Source organism: Erpetoichthys calabaricus, chromosome 1 (genome assembly GCF_900747795.2).
Source record: "Erpetoichthys calabaricus chromosome 1, fErpCal1.3, whole genome shotgun sequence".
NCBI lineage: Eukaryota > Metazoa > Chordata > Cladistia > Polypteriformes > Polypteridae > Erpetoichthys > Erpetoichthys calabaricus.
In genome coordinates this window covers 337,842,097-337,868,398 of record NC_041394.2, presented here as the reverse complement: position 1 = coordinate 337,868,398, position 26,302 = coordinate 337,842,097, and the positions used below count along the sequence as shown (strand labels likewise).

The 26,302-nt window shown below is 39.2% G+C and overlaps 2 protein-coding genes across 3 annotated transcripts in view; one reads left to right on the top strand and one right to left on the bottom strand.

Annotated features, from left to right (window-relative positions):
• LOC114642597 (zinc finger protein 850-like) overlaps nt 1-12,010 on the bottom strand; it is a 105,486-nt gene extending 93,476 nt beyond the window's left edge. Inside the window, exons 1-2 of the mRNA XM_051933495.1 lie at nt 11,910-12,010; nt 2,365-2,744 (exon numbers count right to left, since the gene is read on the bottom strand). Coding sequence (XP_051789455.1) covers nt 2,365-2,707 — 343 coding nt within the window. The 5' untranslated portion in view covers nt 2,708-2,744; nt 11,910-12,010. The remainder of the gene's footprint in view (nt 1-2,364; nt 2,745-11,909) is intronic.
• On the top strand, nt 11,991-26,265 carry LOC114642598 (uncharacterized). Of its 2 annotated transcripts, XM_028791456.2 has the most exons (5): nt 11,991-12,281; nt 17,629-17,797; nt 18,276-18,536; nt 25,180-25,374; nt 25,823-26,265. In XM_028791456.2, exons 1-5 carry the CDS (start codon nt 11,991-11,993, stop codon nt 26,131-26,133), a joined length of 1,227 nt encoding a protein of 408 aa, XP_028647289.2. In that variant the 3' UTR covers nt 26,134-26,265. The 2 variants fall into 2 exon arrangements, with proteins under 2 accessions (XP_028647289.2, XP_028647290.2); XM_028791457.2 differs by lacking the exon at nt 25,180-25,374.
• Nucleotides 26,266-26,302: the final 37 nt, after the last annotated feature.

Genomic DNA, 26,302 nt, shown 5'->3' with positions numbered 1-26,302 from the left:
TTGGGATACGGTGCTTCTTCATACTTCATTAACATGAAGTAAAATTATTTTACTTCAGGTCTTGTTAATTGTTATATTTATTTCATACTCCTTTTTCAAGAACTGGTCTCTAACTTTTTCTAAACTGGTTTAACTTGAGCTGTCAAAAGATACTGTAAAGATATTGTATTTTACTTGCCATTCTGCATAATTTAACCATTTTGTTTTATTATTTTAGACCACAAACACAGATAAATTCCATCAGTTTGCAGAACAGGAGTTATTTATATCTAGAAGATTAGCAATAAAGAATTGGATTTCTTGTCACCCTCTGTATTCTATTTATGTCTCTTTAACTGGAGTCACTGTCTCCGGGGACTATCAAAATACCACATCTCAGGGGTCCCACCTCTATTAAAACACCCATATCAACTAAGAGTAGGTTTTATTTCACCGCTGTGTTTGCAGTTGGCTTGAAGTGGGATGTGGCTGGAGAGATTTAGGGTGGGAATGTTATCTGGGAATACCGTTAATAATTGTTGGGTTGGATAACCCAAACCTGAAATTTTGTGTCATGTCTTTGTTTAAGGACTTGGATGTGAACTGTGTGAGAAAATTGATATTTCCATTTTAAGAATATCACCCTAAGTGAGGAGAGATTTGTTAAGGAAAATACTTCATAAAATAATTAAAAGTTGCGAGTCATCATTACAAATAAATCCAAAGATGGAAGTCCTTTATTTATACCAGGCTGGTGGAGCCATCACATGCTTCTGTTCAGAGCAACAGGACAGACTGACTAAGATGATAAACCAAGGGTCTAAAGTACCGACGATTCTTTTACATATCAAATGCCTATTAATTCGGTTACCCCAATTGGCACACAGATAAATGAAATGTTCTAGTAATAGCCCTAATATCTTAATATTATCTTTTGGTTTTGAAATTAGTCAAACATATTTAAAAAGTCAGGTAAATATCTGGTTCATAAACTAGGATTTATTGCATGTAAATTATTATCAGGGAACAGAAGTAAAAACGTAAAATGTTAAATTATCTCATCTGTAACCTAATGTACTGGTACAAGTGAAGTCAGGGTGACTTAGTTGAGTTTCAAATACAAGTTCATACAGTAAAATTTTTCCTTAGAGCTTCAAAAATGAGTCAATGCAAATAGAAAGAGAGGACATGAAAATGTCATGTCTTGTGCTGGGTTTACTTGGTGGCACAAGTAAGTTAGTGAGTGAGAAGGCAAACGTTTATCGGTTCAGGAGAGGTGTATACCTGCTATCGAATCCTGCACAATTAATCATTAACATATTTGCCGTTTGCTAAAAACATGTCAGTCTAAAAAATATATTCAAATAATAATCTATCAGTATCTGCTGAAACCAGTAGAATTCTTAATTTTACCGAGATATTTTTGCTCATACTACCCACTCTTTATTCCTATGCTCAGAGAATGCATTCCTTTAGTTATCCAAAGTATTCATTCCTCTTGAATACAACTTGTCTGAATTAAGACCTCATAATCAATTAAACGGAGGGGAACTAATCAAAAACAAACTCTGAGGCCTGCTGCATGCTTATTAAGTAATATTATTGAAAGTTGTGCTTTAAGGAGTTTACGTACAGTAGATTGACTTTTTTTTAATTTAATTGATGTAATTAAATGACTTTGTGATATCCCATACAAGTCTACCAATTCCATCTAATCAGATTTTCACCACCATCAGTAACTATTCAGCTCCATTCCAGTAATTTTTATATAATGCTCTTCTCAGAGCACAGGCTCACTTGGCTTAGAAAAATGTACAGTTATAAGTAAATTCTTAAGCCATAAAACATTCAGACTCTGGATCTAAAGTCTAAGAGAGTAAACATACCAATTATGTTAAGCATAAAACCTAATGGTTAACGAACAGATCATGGCAATGTCCCTTGCACTGGCAACAGAGAAATGGACAGATGTCAATGGTAGAGAGGGGGCCAATACTCAAGTCAACAGCAGAAAAGGCTTAAAATTCGTTGAGGGGTCTGAATTCAATGTTAACACACAAGTTCACAGATCTGATGACCCCTAGCCTAGCCCCAGGAGAATCTCCAATTTCATAAATATATGTTGGGCTGTCTGACAAGAAGTGAATTTGATCCTTTCGAGCTCCCAAAATCATTGTAGTTACTTTATTAAGCAAAAACATGGTCTTATACAGTTCATAAATGTGTTATATTATGCTTCTTAATTTAGAAGTTTGGTAAATGAACTTTTACCATAAAATATTAAATGTCATTGCATTTCCAATTTTCACATAAAAAGCTTGAGGCCTCCTGCTCAGACCCTTACCCCAACCCTAAAACTTACATGCATTTTTATATTAAACTTACTTTCTCCAGACTGACTTGACGGTAGTGAATGATCCTCCCAAGTTCTAACAGATGAAATCTCCTCAGTCCTCTTTGCATCAGAATGTAAGGACTCAGACCTCACCTTGAGATCGAGATGATCCACACTTTTATGGTGGTGTGTGTCAATGATAACAGATGTGTCCTCGACCTCTGCTTTAATACCCACAGTCACCAGCTCATAATCCTCATCCTTAAGGCAAAGGCCCTTCTGTTCATGAGGGACAGAATCCCATTCACAGTTCTCCTCCTCCTCCTTGATATTTACAGTCATTATCTCCAAGGTGTTTATGTCAGCTTCACATTTCTCTTCTTTCACATTCATCTTGGTGTTACAGTAAATGACAGCTGCTTCTTTCTTACTGTTAAAAGAACAGAAAGTTAATTCCATCAAAATTTCTCCATTAAGGTTTGAAAACATTTCAACCCAGCCACAGGAGATGCACAAACCAAGGTGTTTCTTCATGCCGGTCCCAAGCCCAGATAAATGGGGAGGGTTACATCAGGAAGGGCACCCGGTTTAAAATTTTGCCAAATCAATATGCAGAGAACAATACATAATTTCCATAACGGATCGGTCAAGCCCCGGGTTAACAACGACCGCCAGTAGTACTGTTAGTCAACAGGGTGCTGGCGGAAATTGGGCTACTGTTGGCCGAAGAAGCAGAAGGAGAAGAAAAGGGGAGACACGTGTCCAGAGGCAGGAGGAGAGGAGGAAAGTAAACAGAGTGGAACTGAGGGTAGGAACATTGAATGCTGGCAGTATCACTGGTAATGGGAGAGAGTTAGCAGATATGATGGAGAGAAGGAAGGTTGATATATTGTGCATGCAGGAGACTAAATGGAAGGGGAGTAAGGCCAGGTGGATCTGAGGTGGATTCAAATTGTTCTATCATGGTGTGGATGGGAAGAGAAATGGGGTAGGAGTTATTCTGAAGGAACAGTATGTCAAGAGTGTTTTAGAGATGAAAAGAGTGTCAGGCTGAGTAATGATTATGAAGCTGAAAATCGGAGGTGTGATGATGAATGTTGTTAGTGCATATGCCCCACAAGTTGGGTGTGGAATGGATGAGAAAGAAGATTTTTGGAGTAAGTTGAATGGAGTGATGAACAGTGTACCCAAGGGACAGAAAGTGGTGATTGGAGCGGATTTCAATGGACATGTTGGTGAAGGGAACAGAGGAGACGAGGAGGTGATGGGTAGGCATGGTGTCAAGGAGATGAATGAAGAAGGTCAGAGGATAGTGGATTTTACCAAAAGGATGGACATGGCTGTGGTGAATACGTATTTTAAGAAGAGGGAAGAACATAGGTTGACGTACAAGAGTGGAGGAAGATGCACACAGGTAGACTACATCCTATGCAGAAGAGTCAATCTGGAATGGAACTACCTTTTCACTGCATTTGAGAAATTTGGGTTTGGCCCAAATATTTGTGCATGGATCAAACTACTGTATACCAATCCAGAAGCTTCAGTTTGTATTAATAACATTTGTTCAGATTACTTTAAGCTAGAACGTGGTACCAGACAAGGATGTCCCTTGTCGCCACTGCTGTTTGCAATCGCCATTGAACCACTGGCGGTTCACTGTCGAAATTCTTATCAGATAAAGGGGATCATCAGAGAAGGACTGGAACAGAAAATTCCTCTATATGCAGATGATATGGTTTTATATATAATCAGACCCAGAAAACACTGTCCCTGCAGTTTTAACAGCACTAACAGAATTTCGAAAGATATCTGGTCTTAGAATTAATCTGAATTAAAGTATACTCTTTCCAGTGAATTCACAAGCATATAATATTAGATTGGACACTCTACCTTTTACCATAGCAGATCAGTTTAAATACCTAGGGGTAAATATCACAAGTAAACATAAAACTCTTTATCAACAAAATTTTGCCATCTGTATGGAAAAAATTAAGCAAGACTTGCATAGATGGTCAACCCTTCATCTCACTCTAGCCGGAAGAATTAACATTGTTAAGATGAATATCCTTCCTAAACTTCTTTTTTTATTTCAAAACATTCCAATATATATCAATAAATCGTTTTTTAAACAGTTTGACTTCCAGATGAATGAGGTTATTGTTGAATCTAACACCCACGTATCCGAAGAGCGACCCTACAAAGACCTCAGGCAGAAGGTGGCATGGCTTTACCTAATTTTCAGTTTTATTACTGGGCAGCAAACATACAAGCCATAAAAACCTGGACACAAATATATGAACATATATAGGCTTGGTCCGCAATAGAAGTAAAATCCTGTAGTACTTCTTTATGCTCCCTGCTCTGCTCTCCAATAAATGCAAGTTATCGCAAATATACTAATAACCCAATTGTGCTTTACTCACTCAGAATAAGAGAAATAACTATTACCGCATTTAATTCCCTTCTCCATTTCTTATTTACCTATATATATTTCTCCCTTTCTTTTGTTTATTGTTGCCTTATTAAAAAGCCCTAAGCAATTCTCCTTTGGCTAAGCTCTCCTTCTCAGGGGTGGGGTTTGATTTGTCTTCAATTTCGTTGTTATAAATTGATCTATTTTTATGGAATGATTATAATAAAAATTAATAAAGTATATATATAAAAAAAAAAGAAGAGTCAATCTGAAGGAGACTGAAGACTGCAAAGTTGTGGCAGAGGAAAGTGTAGTTAAGCAGCATAGGATGGTGGTCTGTAGGATGACGTTGGAGATCAAGAAGAGGAAGAGAGTGAGGGCAGAGCCAAGGATCAAATGGTGGAAGTTGAAAAAGGAAGACTGCAAGGTTGAGTTTAGGGAGAAGGCGAGACAGGCACTGGGTGGTAGTGAAGAATTACCAGACAGCTGGGAAACTACAACAGATATAGTAATGGTGACAGCAAGAAGGGTGCTTGGCGTGACATCTGGACAGAGGAAGGAGGAAAAGGAAACCTGGTGGTGGAATGGGGAAGTACTGGAGAGTATACAGAGGAAGAGGATGGCAAAGAAGAAGTGGGACAGTCAGAGAGATGCAGAAAGTTGACAAGAGTACAAGGAGATAAGGCGCAAGGTGAAGAGAGAGGTGGCGAAGGCTAAAGAAAAGGCGTATGATGAGTTGTATGAGAGGTTGGACACTAAAGAGGGAGAAAAGAACGTGTACTGATTGGCTAGAAAGACGGACCAAGCTGGGAAAGATGTGCAGCAGGTTAGGGTGATAAAGAATAAAGATGGAAATGTACTCACAAGCGAGGAGAGTGTGTTGAGCAGATGGAAAGAGTACTTTGAGAGGCTTATGAATGAAGAGAACGAGAGAGAAGAGGTTGGATGATGTGGAGATAGTGAATCAGGAAGTGTAATGGATTAACAAGGAGGAACTAAGGACAGCTATGAAGAGGATGAAGAATGGAAAGGCCATTGGTCCAGATGACATACCTATGGAAGCAAGGTGGTGTTTAGGAGAGATGGCAGTGGAGTTTTTAACCAGATTGTTTAATGGAATCTTGGAAAGTGAGAGGATGCCTGAAGAGTGGAGAAGAAGTGTACTGGTGCTGATATTTAAGAATAAGGGGGTGTGCAGTACTGTAGTAACTACAGGGGGATAAAATTGATGAGCCACAGCATGAAGTTATGGGAAAGAGTAGTGGAAGCTAGGTTAAGAAGTGAGGTGATGATTAGTGAGCAGCAGTATAGTTTCATGCCAAGATAGAGCACCACAGATGTGATGTTTGCTCTGAGGGTGTTGATGGGGAAGTATAGAGAAGGCCAGAAGGAGTTACATTGTGTCTTTGTGGACCTGGAGAAAGCATATGACAGGGTGCCTCGAGAGGAGTTGTGGTATTGTATGAGGAAGTTGGGAATGACACAGAAGTATGTAGGAGTTGTACAGGATATGTACGAGAGAAGTGTGACTGTGGTGAGGTCTGTGGTAGGAGTGATGAATGCATTCAAGGTGGAGGTGGGATTACATCAGGGGTCGGCTCTGAACCCTTTCTTATTTGCAATGGTGACGGACGAGATTAGACAGGAGTCCCCGTGGACTATGATGTTTACTGATGACATTGTGATCTGTAGCGATAGTAGGGAGCAGGTTGAGGAGATCCTGGAGAGGTGGAGATATGCTCTTGAGAGGAGAGGAATGAAAGTCAGTAGGAACAAGACAGAATACATGTGTGTAAATGAGAGTGAGGTCATTGGAATGGTGAGGATGCAAGGAGTAGAGTTGGCAAAGGTGGATGAGTTTAAATACTTGGGATCAACAGTACAGAGTAATGGGGATTGTGGAAGATAGGTGAAAAAGAGAGTGCAGGCAGGGTGGAATGGGTGGAGAAGAGTGTCAGGAGTGATTTGTGACAGACTGATATCAGCAAAAGTGAAAGGGAAGGTCTATGGGACAGTAGTGAGACCAGCTATGTTATATGGGTTGGAGACGGTGGTACTGACCAGAAAGCAGGAGACAGAAAGGTGGAGGTGGCAGAGTTAAAGATACTAAGATTTGCATTGGGTGTGATGAGGATGGACAGGATTAGAAATGAGTACATTAGAGGGTTAGCTCAAGTAGGACAGTTGGGAGACAAAGTCAGAGAGGCGAGATTGCGTTGGTTTGGACATGTGCAGAGGAGAGATGCTGGGTATATTGGGAGAAGGATGCCAAGGACAGAGCTGCCAGGCAAGAGGAAAAGAGGAAGGCTTTAAGAGGAGGTTTATGGATGTGGTGAGAGAGGACATGCAAGTGATGGGTGTAACAGAAGATGCAGAGGACAGAAAGATATGGAAGAAGATGATCCGCTATGGCAACCTCTATCGGGAGCAGCCGAAAGAAGAAGAAGATTTGAAAACATTTCAACTTCCTTTCATTTAATCCTCTTAGTTAATACTAGTGTCTCCATAGATTTATTAAATATTATAATGGCAAGTGGAATTTGAATCCTTTGTTCTCACTAATGGACCTGAGAATGCTAATAGTGCTTCCTAATTCCCTTTCTCCAAAAGCAATAGATATCATAAAAACAGTTTGAGTGAATGTTTAAATAAATAAATTAAAAATTTCGTAGTACGTGGCTTCTTGTTTGCAAATGTTTTCATTTAAAATTCTGGCAAAAGGGGTGGCACTGTGGTGCAGTGGTATCACTGCTGCCTCACAATAAGGAGACTAGGGTTCACATTCTAGGTTCTCCCTGTGTGGAGATTGTACATTCTCGCTGTATCTGTGTTGGTTTCCTCCAGGAACTCCACTTTCCTCCCACAGTCCAAAGACATACAGTTTAGGTGGATTAGCGATGCTAAATTGGCTTAAATGTGGGTTTGGTGGTGTTCTTCATATGATAGCCTGGCACCTTGTCCTGGATTTGTCTCTGCCTTGCACCTTATGCTTGTTGGGATAGGCTGCCATTTCCACATGACTCTGCTTAGAATAAAGTAGTGATAGAAAATAGATGGGTGGATGTTGGCATAAGTTTTCTAGTTGTGCTCAGCAGAAAACTGCTTCAAAATTTATTAGTAGGATATAAAACAAATCAAGTCATTTTGTTTTTGTGGAAATAGTTTAAAATTTACAATCACACTCACATACATCTGTAAACATTTTCAAGTGGCATGTAGGCTTATTACAACAGTCCACAAAAGCAGCCATCACAGATTCTAAACATCTATTATGAGCAGCACCCACACAAAAAATGGTGACACTTTACACAGATTTCTTTTGTGTTACTGTGTGTGTGTTTTCCACCTAGCACTATGTTTTTCTACCAGGAGAAAAAGTGATCTAAGGGGAGGCCAAGAAAATCTGCTTCTGTCAAACTCTTTCTTCTAACATAAAATCACTTTAGTGTTGCATTGTAAAAAGCAAAAGAACACTTTTTAATCAACTGGGAACATAAAATAAGATTTTTCTATATACACTACTGGTCAATGTTTTAGAACACCTCAGTTTTTTCAGTTTTTCTTCAAATTGAATCAGTTGAAAACGTGAGCAGTAAACTGGCAGAGGTTTAAATTTAAAGTTTAGGGTTGCAAAAAATGAAACAAGTAAATTTCAGAATATTACAAATGGGCCTTCTTCGGAGAACAACTAATAGGTCACAACCTACAGATGTTCTGCAGCAATTTAAGAAAATGAAACCTTGCACGTTGAGGAAAACAACTTGCACAGGTGTCCCAACTTCTGTTGATTACTTTAAAACCCTTCTGTCTTAAAGCAGAGTTTGAACAGACTGTGTTACTACACTCTCTGAAGTACTGCTTGGAAAATATTTCAGTGATAATGGCAAGAAACAGCAATTAACAAAAGAAATGAGACACAGCGTAATTATCCATAGAAGTGCAGGCCTTTCATTTAGAGAAACTGCAAAACAAATCAAAGTGTCAGTAGTGTCCTACACAATCCAAAGATGTTTGGAAACTGGAATAAATTCTGATAGCCAAAGTCCTAGTCCAATCAGAAGACAAGTTTCTGAGGGTCACCAGCTTGTGTGATAGGCAACTCACAGCACAACAGCTTCAAGCACAGATTTACAATGGTCAAAAAAAAAAAAAAAAAACAAGTCTTAGTCTTGTGAAAAGAAGACTTTAAGGAATAGCTTTCTTACTGCCACTCACCCTGTCAAACCCGCAGCATAAAGTACAAAATAAGGCCTTGAAATATTGGCTGTGGACTACTACAGACTGGAAAAAAAGTCTTATGGACTGATGAATCCAAATTTGAAATCTTTGGTTCATCATGCAGGGTGTTTGTATGTCGTCAAGTTGGTCACAGGATAGTTCATCAGTGTGTGACGCCAACTGTCAAACATGAAGGAGGAAGTGTGATGGGGTCTGGGGTTCTTTTACTGGAGGCAGAGTTGGTGATTTGCACAGAGTGACTAGCATTCTGAAAACAGTATTTTGCAGCACCACACAAAACCTTCTGCTCTACATCTAGTAGGTCAGGGGTTCATCCTACAGCAAGACAATGACCTAAATCATGCCTCCAAACTATGTTAGAACTACGTTAAAAGAAAAGAATAATTGAGCAAGTCTGGGAATAACTGAACAAGAAGGGTGAAAGGAAAGCCACCTACAAGTGTAACATATTTGTGGGAACTTCTGCAACAGTGTTGGGAAGATTTTTCTTACTCATACTTAATTTCCCTTAAGAAAGAATGCCACATGTGTTATATCAGCAAAAGGTGGCTACTTTGATGAATTAAAAATGTAAATAACATTTTGTACACTTAATGATTGTTTGAGTTTTCATTTTTACTTGCCATTATTTATTCTCTGCCTTGATTTCATGATATAATAAGACATTTAACTAGCTTCAGGTTGATGACCTCTTCTGAAGTACAGGTGGTATGGCTGCTGATGGAAGTGAATTAGACATTTTATAATGTACTGACATATTTGTTTTTGTGGGTTCCACTATATTATGGAGTAAAGTGGAATGAGAAAATGAGAAATAAGAAAAATACTAAACACCCTAATGTGGATTTACAGTATTGTACATGTAGTAAGTCAGAAATCAAGAGTTTAAGATGAAGAACTGTTGTGTTGTAAAAAAAAAATTGTGGTATACTTGAAGTAAAGAGAGAATCTTTATAGATTTTGTGGAAATATTTTATCTCATTTCCCCATAGACCTAATGAAAAGAAAAATTATATTAACAATCCTTAGAATTTGACTTACTATGTTAAATTACATGTTGTTTCTGGAGGTGACACATCATTCAGGATTTTATAGGTTGTATAATCATTATGAGACAGCTGAGCATAAGTTACAGGCATTTTAGAAGAAAAAAAAAACTGATTAAATTGGTTGGGGTTGATAAAAATTAAGTTACATAGAAATGTTTAGACTAATTCGCACAGCTGTTGTCAGTTATTTGCAATCTATAGAGGTACATGGATTATTTAAATGAATAAATAGGTGTTGGTTTGCCACCAGTCATTAAAAAGGTGAAAAAGATGAAACCCTATCCAGCTCTTAGGTTGAGGAGTTCACCGTTAGCAAAACATCTGACTCAAGAAGTTGCGCCATCTTGGCCAAATGCTCTGGGTGAGGACATAAAACATAAGACAGTGATATGTCACTGATGTCAGATGTCACTACATGATATGTACACTTGACCATTTTAGCACAACATTTTTATGCATCATTTTGCCCATCTAAAAATCAAATAACTTAAAAGCAATACTTGGATAAACATATCATTATAACTGTAACCTATTGATATGATGCTCAAACACTGGCAGATGGGGTTTCAAATGCTTAATGTTAGGAGGTCTTTTTTAAATAGATAGATAACTTTATTAAATACTTTATTAATCCCAAGGGGAAATTCACACATCTCTCTCTCTCAATCTGCCCCAAGGTTGTGGGTCCAAATCCCACTACCGAAACTGTTAAAGCAGGTTGGGCCATCTTAATTTTCCTCGTTTTGACAAAACACCCCTTTAACCCTTTACAGTGGCCATTAAACAACATTACAGTAAATCCCATTCAATGCGTACAAAATTAAACCAACTTTGTCAGTCCATCTGACCCAGGTATTCACGTTGGGCTGAACAAAATTGACCTGCAAATTCACAGAGACATGTTTCTATTCTTGAAATTATTAAAATTGATGTGCCTCAATGACATTTAACTTTTCGCAGTGCCCATCAAACTTCACAGTAAATCCCATTCATTAGATATAAAAGTAACCCAACTTTGCCAGTCCATTTGACTTATAAACCAGGGTTGGGCAGGGCAAAAACCAACTGCAGTTAAACAGAGTACATCTCATTCATTACCAACAGTGGGCAGGGCAAAACTCAACTGTTGTTTGTCAAAGACGTCAATCTTTTTGTTAACGTTGAGTAAGTAACTGCTTTACAGAAGGTATGTGAATAAGAAGCTGGCTGGAAGCAAATAATTAGACAACTTCAGCCCCGTCTTACATTCGCCACCCCAGAGGACGCGCTCTCTAATTGAGGAGCACTCATCTTACTAAATTAGAAAAATAGAATTTTCTTAAAATTGAAAAAGAAAAAAAAAAAAAAAAACTGGTGTCGACTCCGTGAGGGACCGCTTATATTTTTAGAACTTGGCAAGAATGTATTACACAATACAGCAATTAATTACAATAGCTTTTCCATATTGCTGCTTTTACGCTATGGGTAAGAAAAGGAGACTGTGAACGTTTTTTTTTTTTTTATTTATAGATGAATCGCCATACTTTTTTCGCAAGGCTGTTTGTATATGATATTTAACTCTTACTGTATGTATTTTAAATTTCTTAATTTACAAAGTAAAACAAAAACCATTGTTTTCCAGTTTGAAATCTCCTCCTGATCGACGTCTGACGATCCTATGAGGACACTGAATAAATATACAGCAATGAATGCAAATTAACCGGCGGCGGCAGTGTTTCTGAGTGTTTAGAACACTCAGAAACAGAAATTGGAATCGATAACATAAAGTGAGTCGGGGACAAAGGCTAAGTCGAGTAGGCACCCCTTGCCTATAATTCAAATCGCTTGCTGTAATTCTGACCGAGGAAAAAAAAAATCTCACTCCTATAAAGTGACTGCCCCAAAACTGACTTACCTTTTTTTGCCTGTAGATGATATGACACTTCGCAAAACCTGCACAACTCATACACAGCTTCTGATTGCTGAGTGACCACAAATGAGGAGCGCGACGGGAACGCCTGCTTCAATTTTTGTCGCTCACAATGACGTCATACAACACCCCATTACAAGATTCTCCACGAATCATCCGGAAGTTCAAAGCATAGAATATGGCAACAAGATACACATGTGTTTTGGACGTCTGAAACAGTTCCACGACAGACAGGAAAAAAACGTGACCTCAACGCTGGCAAAGTTATTTGTCTATTCTCGAGCCATAGAGCTGCACGTGCCTCGCAAATTTAACAGTCGTTATCAAAGTTGTGTTTTTTTCTTTTCCGAAGCTATGGTAAGTCACGTGAAGCGTTTCCCGATAAATATGTTGCATAGCTAGCTATTATGTTCTTTGTTGGCGTTTACTAAATTTCATCCGAAAACTTTTATTATCTTCTTTACACTTGGTTCTTCGCGTATGCTGCTGTCTTGTTTACCATACTTAAACGGTTAAATGTACTGAATATGTAGCCTTTTGCGGATTAATACATATACATTGCGTTGGATTTAACGTATTCTAGTAAGGGCATTATTGGAAGCATCGATTTGGAGCGCTGGCGAAATTGTTATTATATATTAGAGCTGACTGAACTACTTGAGGAGACTCGAGACGTTTGATTTATGCAACAAGCTGCTGGAAAAGTGTTCAGTAGTCCGTAGTAGCCAGTGTTGTGTTCTACGCTGTGGTCACCTGATGAAGCAATCTGAGTTCAAAAGATGTATAATGCCTGAACAAAATTATCAGGAAAGGCCGCTCCATCACAGACTCGCTGGACGGAAGGAAGTATGGTGGCAAAATCATACAGTAATATTTTCTAATTGTATCCAACGGCAGAGCCATAGAATACTATTGTGAAAAATGCCCTCCATCTCCCGCCGGAGGTGTGCTCTTAGATCGCTATTATCCACGGGGGTATTTTTCGTACGTGGATTACTCGCTTAGCCGGATGTAATTTTTGACGATTTGGCCTGATCCTGGATCTGTCGGTTTTTTGAAACTCTTGCTGGAAGTGTTGTCATAGCAACACATCCAAATCCGCAAACCTGCTCGGAGCAGGTTTGTTCTGCGTAAACAAGGATTAGTTTACACACGTGATCAGTGACGGTGTGGAAGTCATCCAGTCAGGGCTTCGCCGTTCATGAATGAGCGACCAATTGATATTGGTGTGCAAATTATAGGAAGAGAATTTCATATAAAGAGGGTTTTGCGCGATCGGCAAGATCCTTTATTGCCCCCGGAGGAAATTCTGTACGAAAGATACCGCTTTAGCCGAGGGGGAATATTGTACCTCAAAGATTTATTAGCTCCGTATATTCGAAGTCAAACTCGGCGAAGTCGGGCTCTCACAACCACACAGACAGTAGGCATTGCTTTGAGGTTTCTTGCAAGCGGCACTTTTTTATATACTGTAGGCGATGCGGAACAGCTATCGAAAAGTGCAGTTTGCCAGGCAATTCGTAAAGTTTGTTTGGCTCTGAAACATTTCCTTCAGGTTTTCATTGTGCTTCCTGGACACCTGCGTGTGCAGACAATAAAAGAGGCGTTTCATGCCATTGCAGGTAGGTAATACACAGGCTAAAACACCCATAGTTCCACGAAGAATCTCAATCAGCCTAACATTCTCATTACCAGGATTTCCAAATGTGATTGGGTCACATGGAACTGATCAGAGTGGAGTTTGATCAAACATTATTTGGAAAGTGTACCTCTCCTCCTGATGAATAATCAGACACAGTGTCTTCATCAAATATTTGACCTTCGTTAATATCTCGTTGGTCAGACACAGGTTCAAGGGATATGATATTCCTTGCAACTGACCCAACAAAAAAGAGGGCTATATGGAACATACCTATAGCACACATGGAGGACAAATATGCAATGACCATCCTTTATCTGAAATGAAGTGACCACTACTTCCTGCCACTGGTTCTGAGGAGGAGCTTCCCCCTGATGCCCTCACAAACAGGGCGATGGGCATTTTGCTGGAGAGCCAACTCTTCTGCAGGGGTTAGGTCTGGACCGCGTGACCCTCCACCTGTTTTTTGCTTGTCTGCCTCCTTATTAGCTTTAAAATTAATGTTTTTTATATTATATATGATTCTTCATGTCAACAATTCTTTAAATAGTTATATACCAATATTTACCAGTTTGAAGTATATTCTTGTACTTCACTTTAACCTGTTCCCATGTTCTCCTTGTGCTCACGTTTGATCTGGAATTATGACATATTAAATAATAATTAATCTGACACATAGGAAATGAAACGCTGCATTCACTAAGTACAATGTACACTACTTAGCGTTTAATTTTTTCGGCCACTTTTTGCCAGCCGTCTTTTCTGGTCTGGGCTGCTTTTGCAGTGTTACCCCTTGTGTATATTACATCTTGCCTGAAGAAGGGGCCTGAGTTGCCTCGAAAGCTTGCATATTGTAATCTTTCTAGTTAGCCAATAAAAGGTGTCATTTTGCTTGGCTTTTCTCTACATTCATAATGGCTAACACGGTACAACACCCTAGTACTATTAAATCTTGAAATTCTTCGTGTCCTTCGAATAAAAGGTCTTGCGCCGCGTGTGTGAAAAAAAAATGCGCACGTTCTTTCGTCATTTTGTTACAGCCTATCAAAGACTTGCTGATCATGTTTTCTAGACTCAATATATATGGGCTTTTCACTCAGCGCGGGCGCGCGCATTCATCTCGTATGATTAGATCCAGCTACACTAATCCAATACACAGCTGCGTTTGAAAAACCGACTTATCTGGATGAGTTTCACTGGCATTAACTCATTCAAGATGAGGCACCTGATCTCGGATGGTTTAAGCGACGTACGAAAAATACCCCCCACAGGCTCATTCCACCACGGTGTGCCAAGAAGCGCCTCAAGGGGTCTTTTCTGCCCACTGATATAAGGAAATTCAATGCTTTCTCCCGACTCCTCAGATTAAATGCTTATACTCTTTAAGTTGATTTTGCTGTTTATAATATACATTCATTTGTTTCCCTATCTATTGATTGATTATATTATTTGTCCTGTGATTCTATCACTGTTGTTTTGTATGTTTCTGCTGCCGTATGCATCTAAATTGTAGACAGTGTGGTGTATTGGTTAAGGACTTTGATTATGTGACCCTGAGGCAAGTCACTTGACCTTCCTGTTCTCCAATTGCAAAACCAAAAAGAAATGTAAACATTTGCGTCATAAATGTTGTAAGTCGCGTTGGATAAAGATGTCAGCCAAATAAGTAATTGTGTATTGCCCCTTGGGATTAATGAAGTTCATCTAAATTTAATGTCAAACATCAATGGGTTTAATTTTAAAAATTTCACAGATTTATTGTTTTTAGGTGTTTTTAAAAAAAAAAAAAAAAAAAACCTTAATCTGTCTCTTTGTAAAAACAATTTTCTCTCTTCGGGCTAGCACCTTTATCCAATTCCAAATTGCATTTTCTTACCTATAGACTAGTGTCTCACTCTGCCTTCCTTCAAACTTTAAAGTTTGTACATCTCAACAGAAAAAATAGTATTAACACTATTTGTTTCTCTGTTCTGTGTAAGACATAATACACCTTTGAACAGCCATTTCAACTAAAGCTGATGTCACATTAGGTGACTCCTGGTCATGGGGCATATCAGATTTGCCATCTGCAGTTGCTGATCTCGCTAGATCATGTTAATATACATGGCTGAAAATCGCTTGCTATGTATGTCACGTTTAGTAATTGCTGATATTCTAGTACAGTCCTGCTGGCTCCTTTTTCTGACAGCCAATAGCATGCTTCCTAACGGAGTTTTAAATGAAACAACTTAGATGCAGTTGAAGTGCAGACTTTCAGCTTTAATTCAGTGGGGTGAACAAAACGATTGCATAAAAATGTGAGGCAACTAAAGCATTTTTTAACACAATCCCTTCATTTCAGGGGCTCAAAAGTAATTGGACAAATTAAATAACTGGAAATAAAATGTTCATTTCCTAATACGTGGCTGAAAACCCTTTGCTGGCAATGACAACCTGAAGTCTTGAACTCATGGACATCACTAGATGCTGGGTTTCCTCCTTTATAATGCTCTGCCAGGCCTTTACTGCAGCGGCTTTCAGTTGCTGTTTGTTTGTGGGCCTTTCTGTCCGAAGTTTAGTCTTCAACAAGTGAAATGCATGCTCAATTGGGTTAAGATCAGGTGACTGACTTGGCCATTCATGAATTTTCCTCTTCTTTGCTTTAATAAACTCCTGGGTTGCTTTGGCTGAATGTTTTGGGCCATTGTCCATCTGTATCATGAAACGCCGCCCAATCAATTTGACTGCATTTAGCTGGATTTGAGCAGACAGTATGTTTCTGAACACCTCAGAATTCATTCGCCTGCTTCTGTCCTGTGTCACATCAGCAATAAACACTAGTGTCCCAGTGCCACTGGCAGCCATGCACACCCAAGCCATCACACTGCCTCCACCGTGTTTTACAGATTATGTGGTATGCTTTGGATAATGAGCTGTTCCACGCCTTCTCCATACTTTTTCTTGCCATCATTCTGGTAGAGGTTGATCTTGGTTTCATCTGTCCAAAGAATGTTTTTCCAGAACTGTGCTGGCTTTTTTAGATGTTCTTTAGCAAAGTCCAATCTAGCCTTTCTATTCTTGAGGCTTATGAGTGGCTTGCACCTTGCAGTGCACCCTCTGTATTTACTTTCATGCAGTCTTCTCTTTATGGTAGACTTGGATATCGATACGCCTACCCCCTGGAGAGTGTTGTTCACTTGGTTGGCTGTTGTGAAGGGGTTTCTCTTTACCATGGAAATGATTCTGTGATCATCCACCACTGTTGTCGTCCGTGGACGTCCAGGTCTTTTTGCGTTGCTGAGTTCACCAGTGCTTTCTTTCTTTCTCAGGATGTACCAAACTGTAGATTTTGCCACTCGTAATATTGTAGCAATTTCTCGTATGGGTTTTTTTCTATTTTCGCAGCTTAAGGATGGCTTCTTTCACCTGCATGGAGAGCTCCTTTGACCGCATGTTGTCTGTTCATAGCAAAATCTTCCACATGCAAGCACCACACCTCAAATCAACTCCAGGACATTTATCTGCTTAATTGATAATGACATAACGACGGACTTGCCCACACCTGCCCATGAAATAGCCGTTGAGTCAATTGTCCGATTACTTTTGAGCCCCTGAAATGAAGGGAGTGTGTTAAAAAAAATGCTTTAGTTGCCTCACATTTTTATGCAATCGTTTTGTTCACCCCACTGAATTAAAGATGAAATTCTGCACTTCAACTGCATCTGAATTGTTTCATTTAAAATTCATTGTGGTAATGTACAGAACCAAAATTAGAAAAAAGTTGTGTCTGTCCAAATATTTATGGACCTAACTGTACGTAAGTCACATTGTATGTCACATTAGGTGACCGGCTTCATTGGAGCACACCACTGACTGCCTCCAACTCTGTAAGATAAAGTAACTCAAGGCTATGACTGAAAATCACCAGAAAAGTAATCAATTATGACATAGTCTTCAATATTTTTTGAGTGTCTTTTCTCATCTTTTGTAACGCTTAACATTTTGAAGAACATGAAACAAAGCAATATCAAAATGACAGTTTAAATGTTTACATGGTGTTCATATACTCGTTACTCTCTATTTTAGATGCACATATCAATCTGTGACGCTAGCACACAGCCAGCACTGGAGGAATGCAACACCTGTTGCAAAGAACTGTTTCACTGCCGTCTTTGTCCCAACTTCAACCCAACTGTCAGGGCAAAGATTGAGATGCATATAGATCTCCACGTAAAAAACGCTTTGCATTTCAAAGGTATGTTGTCATTAAACCTACATGCCAGTTCATTTTCAGGTTACAGCAAGGTTTGTTCAGTCTTTTTGGGCATCACATTTTTTTCTTGTGTAAATATTATACTCTGCACTTAAACTGTATTTACAAATTCTGACATCTTCTTTGTTTCCTTGGAAGTTACCCTTCACATTGAATAATTAAAGGCTTTCAAAGAAACTGTTTTCTTGAAATAAATACAGCATCAGTGTAACATTAAGTTGTAAGATTTGTTTTTGATAAAACATCTCCTTTTGTTAACAGTTTACCACATTGCTTGATGACTTTTGTTTGTGTCTATATTTGTTTTTAATCCCTATACATGGTTTTATATTTTATTATAGGAGATGGTAAGGTAGTTATTTTGTTTAAGTCACTTTTAACATGTACACTGAGAATGCTGGTTACATTGGTTATATTTATATAATTGCATTTAATTAATGCAGATTTTTTCCTCTTACAGACAAAATTATATGCCGGTGCCGGCTACCTTGCAGGGCGGAGGGACATTATCACTGCCCTTTCTGTAACAGAACAGTTATACGACGGTTAGATATGAAAAGACATTTAGTGTTGTGTCAAGTTTCTGCAGTGCCGAGTCCACCACATACTGTACTGTCTTCAGTGCCGAGTCCACCACATGCAGCACTCTCTTCAGCGTCAAGCCTGCCACCCACTGCTCCCCATCCAGTGCCAAGGCCATTCATTTTCAAGTTACAGCAAGGTTTGTTAAATCTTTTTGAACATCAGATTTTCTTGTTATACCTGCATTTTCATTTTCAAATTCTGTCAACTTCTTTGTAGCCTTAGATCAGGGTGGGCAAAGTCAGCCCTGGAGGGCTGCAGTGGCTGCAAGTTTTTATTTAACCAAGTTGCTTAATCTGAAAACAATCCTTGACAATAATTTAACGTCATATCTTGTTAGTGCTTTAACTCTGCCATGACAGGTCATTTTCATATCCTAGATTTTTTTGTCCCTTTCTAAGGATATCAGCCAAATGAATACTCAGCCCTTTACTTTTTTTCTCTTTACTTTCCTTCCAAGTATTTAATTAAACAAAATAGTGCGTAATAAATACACACAGGTGTCCATGGAAATGAGCTAAATAGAGAAATGCTGGTTTCTTTTGTCATTTGCATCTTACTGCTGAAAAACCGCTGTATTCTTGTTTTTTTAATTGCTCCTTAAGACTAAAATAAGCAATAAGGTTTTAAAATCTTAATGAGCGAGACTACTAAAATGAAGCAGAAGTGTTACTTGAGTAATATGTGGTATAACAGGTCCGTGGCTTCAAAAAATGGCTAGTTTTAAATAAATCCAGATAGCTGTGTTATTCTCCGTGGGCCACGGATAGTTAATGGGGTAAACGGGGCAAGTCAATTGTTCCTGCGATGTGTGATTAAGGCGCTGCACCCACGGAGCCGATAAATATGGGTTGGCACAGGAAAAAAGGAAGGATCGGAGATCAAGAATTGAGGTTAGATGACTGAAGAAGCATGACGAACTTGGGGCCCCGCAAAGGAGCGTAGGCTGTGGCGCTCTAGGGGCTGGTTCACCCCAATGAATAACAGTGTCGAGTGGAGCGAACAGAGCGGATGACCTCCCTATGGATCTGAGGTACGGCTGCGGGGGAGTGAAGGAAGACTGGAGAAGAGCTGACCTCTGATGGTCTGGCTGCATATTTTAGAGGCAGCCAAGATGGGGGTCGGACGAAAGGAGTTTGTGACTGCTGAGTCTCCGCCAGCTACATGAGTAATGGGTGAGTCGGGGAGACAAAGAAGGTGGTGGGCTGAGATCATGAGGGGTTAATGACTGCATTTTAACCTCTGCTTGTATTGGATTTATTTATTATGGATTTTTATCCTCACTTTTCACTTGGTTTTTATGGATTTATTTATGTACTATTAGAGAACACGGCACAGTGGACACTTTTTAGTTTGTTTTTGACTGTTTTTAATAAAGGCACATGAGCGCTTTCCACCGTCCCTTTGCCCCATGTGAGATTTGTCCTCATTTGTCACCTCATCTCACTCATAACTATCGAAGCAACATCACACAATAAGTGCTTCTTATTAAGCAATTGGGTTGGAAGAAAAACCTGCAGCTACTGTGGCCCACTAGGAACGACTTTGCCCACCCCTGCCTTAGATATTACCATTCTTGTTGAATAATTCAATGCTTTCAACAGCAAGAAATGCTTTCTTGAAATACATACAGCACCAGCATGAAATTCATTCATAAGCTGTGTGTTTAATAAAGATCTCTCTTTGTTAATAGTTTACCACATAGATTGATGACTTTTGTCTTTGTATATGTTTTGGTTATGTTTGATGGGGAGCTGCGCTCATAGTGATCAGCACCCGGATTGTCTCTCTCTGTGTTTTTGTTTTGTTAAATCTTTTGTTACAAGTCTACCTACCTACGAGTGATCATTTTGTTAATGGGGATAGTAAGGTACTTGTTTTAATTAAATCTCTTTACACCTGTGCATATTTTTACATATACATTGGGACTGTGGAATAAATTGGTTATCAATTTTATATATTTATAAAATTTAAAATGCAGAGTTGACTGACTGATTCATTCACTCAAACATGCATCAACATAAACACTATTACCCATCTTAGCTAAAAAGGTGAAATTTGCCAGGATGGTACATCAAGGCCCATAGGTATCCACCAAGAGAGAACATTTTGATATATCAGTACTTAATCCCCTCCACCACATGATATAAAAACTAAATACCCCAAAATCTCAACAATGCTTTGTCAGATTTGATTGAAATTTGATAACTTGCATGCTTTGCGCTGAGAGAATGCTTTATATAAATAAAAGATGGAGAAAAAGCATTTGACAAGCCACAATGACAGGCACGTTCATTTCTAATGTGGAAACCCACAGAAATTGTGTTGCATTGCTCAAAAGCAACTTCTCCACACTTACTGTTCTTTACAGTAACACCCAGGGTACCCACAGTTATATGCAAACCAGTGCTTGAACTGGATATACATATATTTGTGACTGCATGTGAACTTTAAAGGGGAATACATCAAACAGACGAAAACCATAAAAAGAAACACTGTACTTGAGTGAACAACATAAACAAATCAAAATCATAAACATTGAATAATGATAATAATATATACTCAGATTTCACATTACTCCTATTGATTACCCATTTCATCTCAAAAGAATGCACTTTCCTGTAAAACTGTGTTTTGCAATGACCAGCAATAAAATCTCTAAGAATAAAAGTCACTAAGAAAAGCAGGAATTAAGCTATGGAAGGATATTTTACTCGGAGGCAATTGTGTTCAGAAGTATGCAGCTTCAGTGACCTAATGATGTTAACACTACTTATTATTTGACTGATGCCTTTACCCAAGTGGTTCACAACATTTAACATACAACAGGTTATATTTAACTTGTTTTACAAGTTGGAACACAGGCAGATAAAATGACTTCCTCATGGTCACACATCAGTCAGTAGCAGGATTCTAATCCACAAGCCCAGGGTGTGAAGGCCCAGGTCCAAAGCCTTAACCACTACTCCCCACTGTATTTGCCCTTTTTTTTTTTATAAAAAATACTGTACAGAAAAAAAGTAACATTGTACTTTTGACACATCTGACTAACTTACAGCACTATAATTGATGGCTATTGTCTTACAAAATTGCTTGGGCAAACCGGGTAGTATTTTATATAATTGCATTTAACACTAGAATTCCCAAAGCCTATGAAAAAGCTCTAAATCCCGGCTCAACTTAAATCTCTTCACTCCTCTCCATCAGCGTCTTTTGTTTTGTAAATATGTCGATCAGCACAAGCAGCCTGCTGTCCAATCCCCCGGCTTAATGAAGCTGAGCTCGGGCGAAAAGTTTCTCCCAGCTCAAGCCAAGGCTCCTTATCTGCGTGTGAGGTGCCTGGAGTTGTATTGGGGTAAATAATACAGGTATATCGTTATTTGGAGCACATGCATTTCATGTGTGTTCCATGTCTACAAATGAATGAGAGGCAAGAAATGCTGAACACATACCTAAAGCAGAAACTTTTTCCATGTAATACCAATAATGACATGAAGTGATCGTAACAACAGACCGCTTCTTCACAGCACATTCGCTGGCTAATAGACTGCTGCACTCTGCTTGGCACCATAAAGTAAAATGGGACTTCCACCTGCAGCTAACGTCACTTCAGTACGTGAGCAATTTGCCACGGTGCTGCCTTTTTCCAGTCTGATAGCGATCACCGGACATCGTATCTTTGTTTGCTGGTACAACAAATAGTTCTGAGCAGGCATCAGTCACAGCGCTGATCTTGTGGAAAGAATGGAGATAAATGATTTGTCTTCAATTCTTTTTTGTATAAATTGATCTATTTGTATGGAATGATTACAATAAAATTATTAAAAAAAAAGAATGGAGATAAATGTCATCAACCCAAAGAGGGAGAGGCAAGTTCATTGTACCACATGAACGTAACTGACAGAATAAAACTGAATAATAAAAAAACAAGCACTGACTTACAAGTAGCCAAAATTTACACCGGGTGTGTTAGATTCAAATCAAATGTGTTTTTATTATATTATAATAATAACAGCAGCTCACTACTCAAAACGCAGAGTGCCCAGTTTCGAAACCCGGGACCTTTGGGTTATAAGGCAGCGGTTCTTGCCGCTACACCATTCAAGAACACATATAAACTCCCTGTCAATTGACATTTGAGCTTGGGCTTTTAACTCATTGACAGCAACATGTAAATCAAATGTTTTTTTTTTTTGTTTTTTTTCTTTGGTTATATTCTTGAATAAAAGTGCACGTGCTTATTTGATATTTGGATTAAAGTCTTCACACATTATACACTTCATGTCATTATTTGTATAATATGGAAAAAGTTTCTGCTTTAGGTATGTGTTCAGCATTTCTTGCCTCGCATTTATTTCCTTTCATCCTACAGGTACCCAGATCTTTGTAGACACGGAACACACATTAAATGTGTGTATTCATTGGGATTAATAAAGTATCTATCTATCTATCTATTCCAAATAACGATATACAGTAGACCCCGCAAAGTCGCGGTTCGGGGTTCGTGGACTCGGTCGTTCGCGGATTTTTTCTTTGAACCTAACTATTAATTGTTAGCGCAAATATCCTCTGCAATTTTTTATGGCTTTTTTCGTAGCAATACTGTGTTGTAGAGAGAACAGGAAGCAACCGCTTAGGGAAACGCGGTTTGTGATGGTGAAAGTAGCCAATCCGAGAGCGTTATTCATTTCTCCTTGCTGCTTGTTGACTGCTGCCTTGTGACGCGTCTCCAGCTGAGTGTCCTCGTGTTTTCCATTTTGTTATTGTATTCATTCTGTTATTCTTAAAGATGTCGCCGAAATGCCCTGCACCTTCTAAGGCTTCTGGCACTGAGCCTAAGGGCCAGAAGAAGTTTAAAACACCCCAGGAGAAGGTTGAACTACTGGATTTGCTCCGGGAACTAAAAAGTTATGCTGCAGTAGCGTGCCACTATGGCATTAATGAAAGCACCGCACGCTACATAAAGAAGAACGATCCAGCGATCTGGAGTACCGTATCTGTAAGTTTCTGTGATAGTGCCAAAAAGGTAACGACTGTAAGGAATAAAAATATCATCAGGATGATATCTGCCGTGGCATTGTGGATCACCGACTGCAGGAAAAAGAACATCCCTTTGGATGGTTACATCATCCGTGAGAAAGCACGGAAATTGTACCAGCAGTTCGCTACAGGAGACAATGTAGCAACTTCCTATCACAATGTTTCTGAAACCTATAAAGAAAAGCCAGCACGAAACCCCACCAGAAGAAGACCCGACTCCTCCTGAAGCGACTGAAGAAGAGGCGCCACCCGAGGAGTTTTAAATCCTCTGCATCGTACTGCACAGCTACTTCATCATCCTCATCTTCAATATCATTTATCATTGGTGAGTACCCATACATTTTACTGTATTTTAATTAATTAAAATTATTATGTATTTACTTATAACAAAGAAAACGCGCTTGCATGAATTGCAGTACGCATAGCGGTAACATCGGTATTTTACATTCTAGCACCACGGGAGACATAACAGTACAGTACTGTACAGTATACAGGTTTACCTTTACATTCTGTTTTTAGGTAATGTATTAATGTATTAAGCTGAGTTTGCAACAAAATTAAAGTGCTTTGGGGGCATATTGTATTTAGAGTTTAAACTATAAAAATAGGCATTTAAAAGGCATTTTTAACCACATCCAAAAGTCATGGTTTTTCACAATTTGCGGGTGCTCTAGGAACGTCACCCCCGCAAATTTTGGGGGTGTACTGTACTGTATTATTTACCCTATACAACTCCAGGCACATCACACACAGATAAGGAGCTTTGGCTTGAGCTGGGAGACCTGTTTGCCCAAGTTGAGCTCCATCAAGGGGAGGGATGGGATAGCAGGCTGCTTGCTGCTTGTGCTGATCGATACATTTACAAAACACAAGACGCTGATGGAGAGGTGCGAAGGGATTTAAGATGGGCCGCGATTACGAGTATTGTCGTAGGCTTCAGGAGATATAGTGTTAATTACTATATCTTTTTTTTTCTCTTAATGTTTTCTTGAAATACATAAAGTATCAGTGTAACATTAAGTTGTAAGACATCTCCTTTTGTTAACAGTTCACCTCATTGCTTGATGACTTTTGTTTATGTCTGTAAATGTTTTGATCCCTACCTATGGGTTTACAATTTATTGCAGGGGATAGTAAGGTAGGCAGCACGGTGGCGCAGTAATAGCGCTGCTGCCTCGCAGTAAGGAGACCTGGGTTCACTTCCCGGGTCTTTCCTGCTTGGAGTTTGCATGTTCTCCCCATGTCTGCATGGGTTTCCTCCGGGTGCTCCGGTTTCCTCTCACAGTCCAAAGACATGCAGGTTAGGTGCATTGGCGATTCAAAATTGTCCCTAGTTTGTGCTTTGCGTGTGTGCGCGCCCCGCAGTGGGCTGGTGTCATGCACGGGGTTTGTTCCTGCCTTGCGCCCTGTGTTGGCTGTGATTGGCTCCAGCAGACCCCCCGTGACCCTGTGTTAGGATATAGCGGGTTGGATAATGGATGGATAGTAAGGTAGTTTATTTTAATTAAATCACTTTTGACATGTACGCTGAGAATGTTGAATATCCATCCATCCATTTTCCAACCCGCTGAATTCAAACACAGGGTCACGGGGGTCTGCTGGAGCCAATCCCAGCCAACACAGGGCGCAAGGCAGGGAACCAATCCCGGGCAGGGCGCCAACCCACCGCAGATGTTGAATATATTGGTTATATTTATATAATTGCATTTAATTAATACAGAATTTTTTTTTTCTTCTTACAGACAAAATTGTATGCCGGTGCAGGCTACCGTGCAGAGCTGAGGGTCATTATCACTGCCCTTTCTGTAAAAGAACTGTTATACGACGGATTGATATGGAAAGGCATTTAGTGTTGTGTCAAGTTTCTTCAGTGTCGAGTCCACCACCCACGACACCGTCTTTAATGCTGAGACCGTTCATGTTCAAGTTACAGCATGGTTTGTTGTGTCTTTTTGAACTTTCTGGCGTAGATGTTATACCCAGCACTTAAATGAACCATATTTGCAAATACAGTCATCTGCTTTGTAGCCTTAGAAGTTGCCATTCACATTGAATAACTCAACTGCAAACCAAGAAATGTTTTCTTGAAACACATACAGCACCAGCATGACATTAGTTTTGTATCTTGTTTTTAATTAACATCTCCTTGTTATGAGGATGTCCACATTGCTTGATGACTTTTGTTTGTATCTAAATATGTTTTGGTCCCTCCCCATGGATTTTCATTTTATTTTGGGGGATAATAAGGTAGTTGTTTATTAATGGCATCTCTTTTTACATGTGTACATATTTTGCTTGTACACTGAGATTGTTGGATAAATTGCCTATATATTGTATAATTGCAGTTAATGTATCTTTTTTTTTTTTTCTTTCTTTCTTTTACAGACAAAATTCTATGCCGGTGCCGGCTACCATGCAGGACTGAGGGACATTATCACTGCCCTTTCTGTAATAAAACAATTATACGACGGTTAGATATGGAAAGGCATTTAGTGTTGTGTCAAGTTTCTGTACTGCGAAGGCCAACACGTACTACACCCTCTTCAGAGCTGAGCCCACCTACTGCTGCACCACGACCTTTGTCAAGACCACTGCCCTGTACTTCTGTGGTAGAACACTCGTATGCACTGCCATCTGTGCCAGCTGGAACTGATGTTAATGGGATGTCAATGACATGCCCTCACTATAGAAGATAATTTTATTGTAATTGTACATATGACGTTTTGTGTGTTTAATTTATTCAATTTAAGTTTTTGACAACTGCAATCAATCAAGAACACATTGTTGTACAACTTTTCCCACTTTGTCATTGTTCATGGTCACTGTCGTTTAACTTCCTAAGTAACTGTCTCTTAGGTCAGGGTT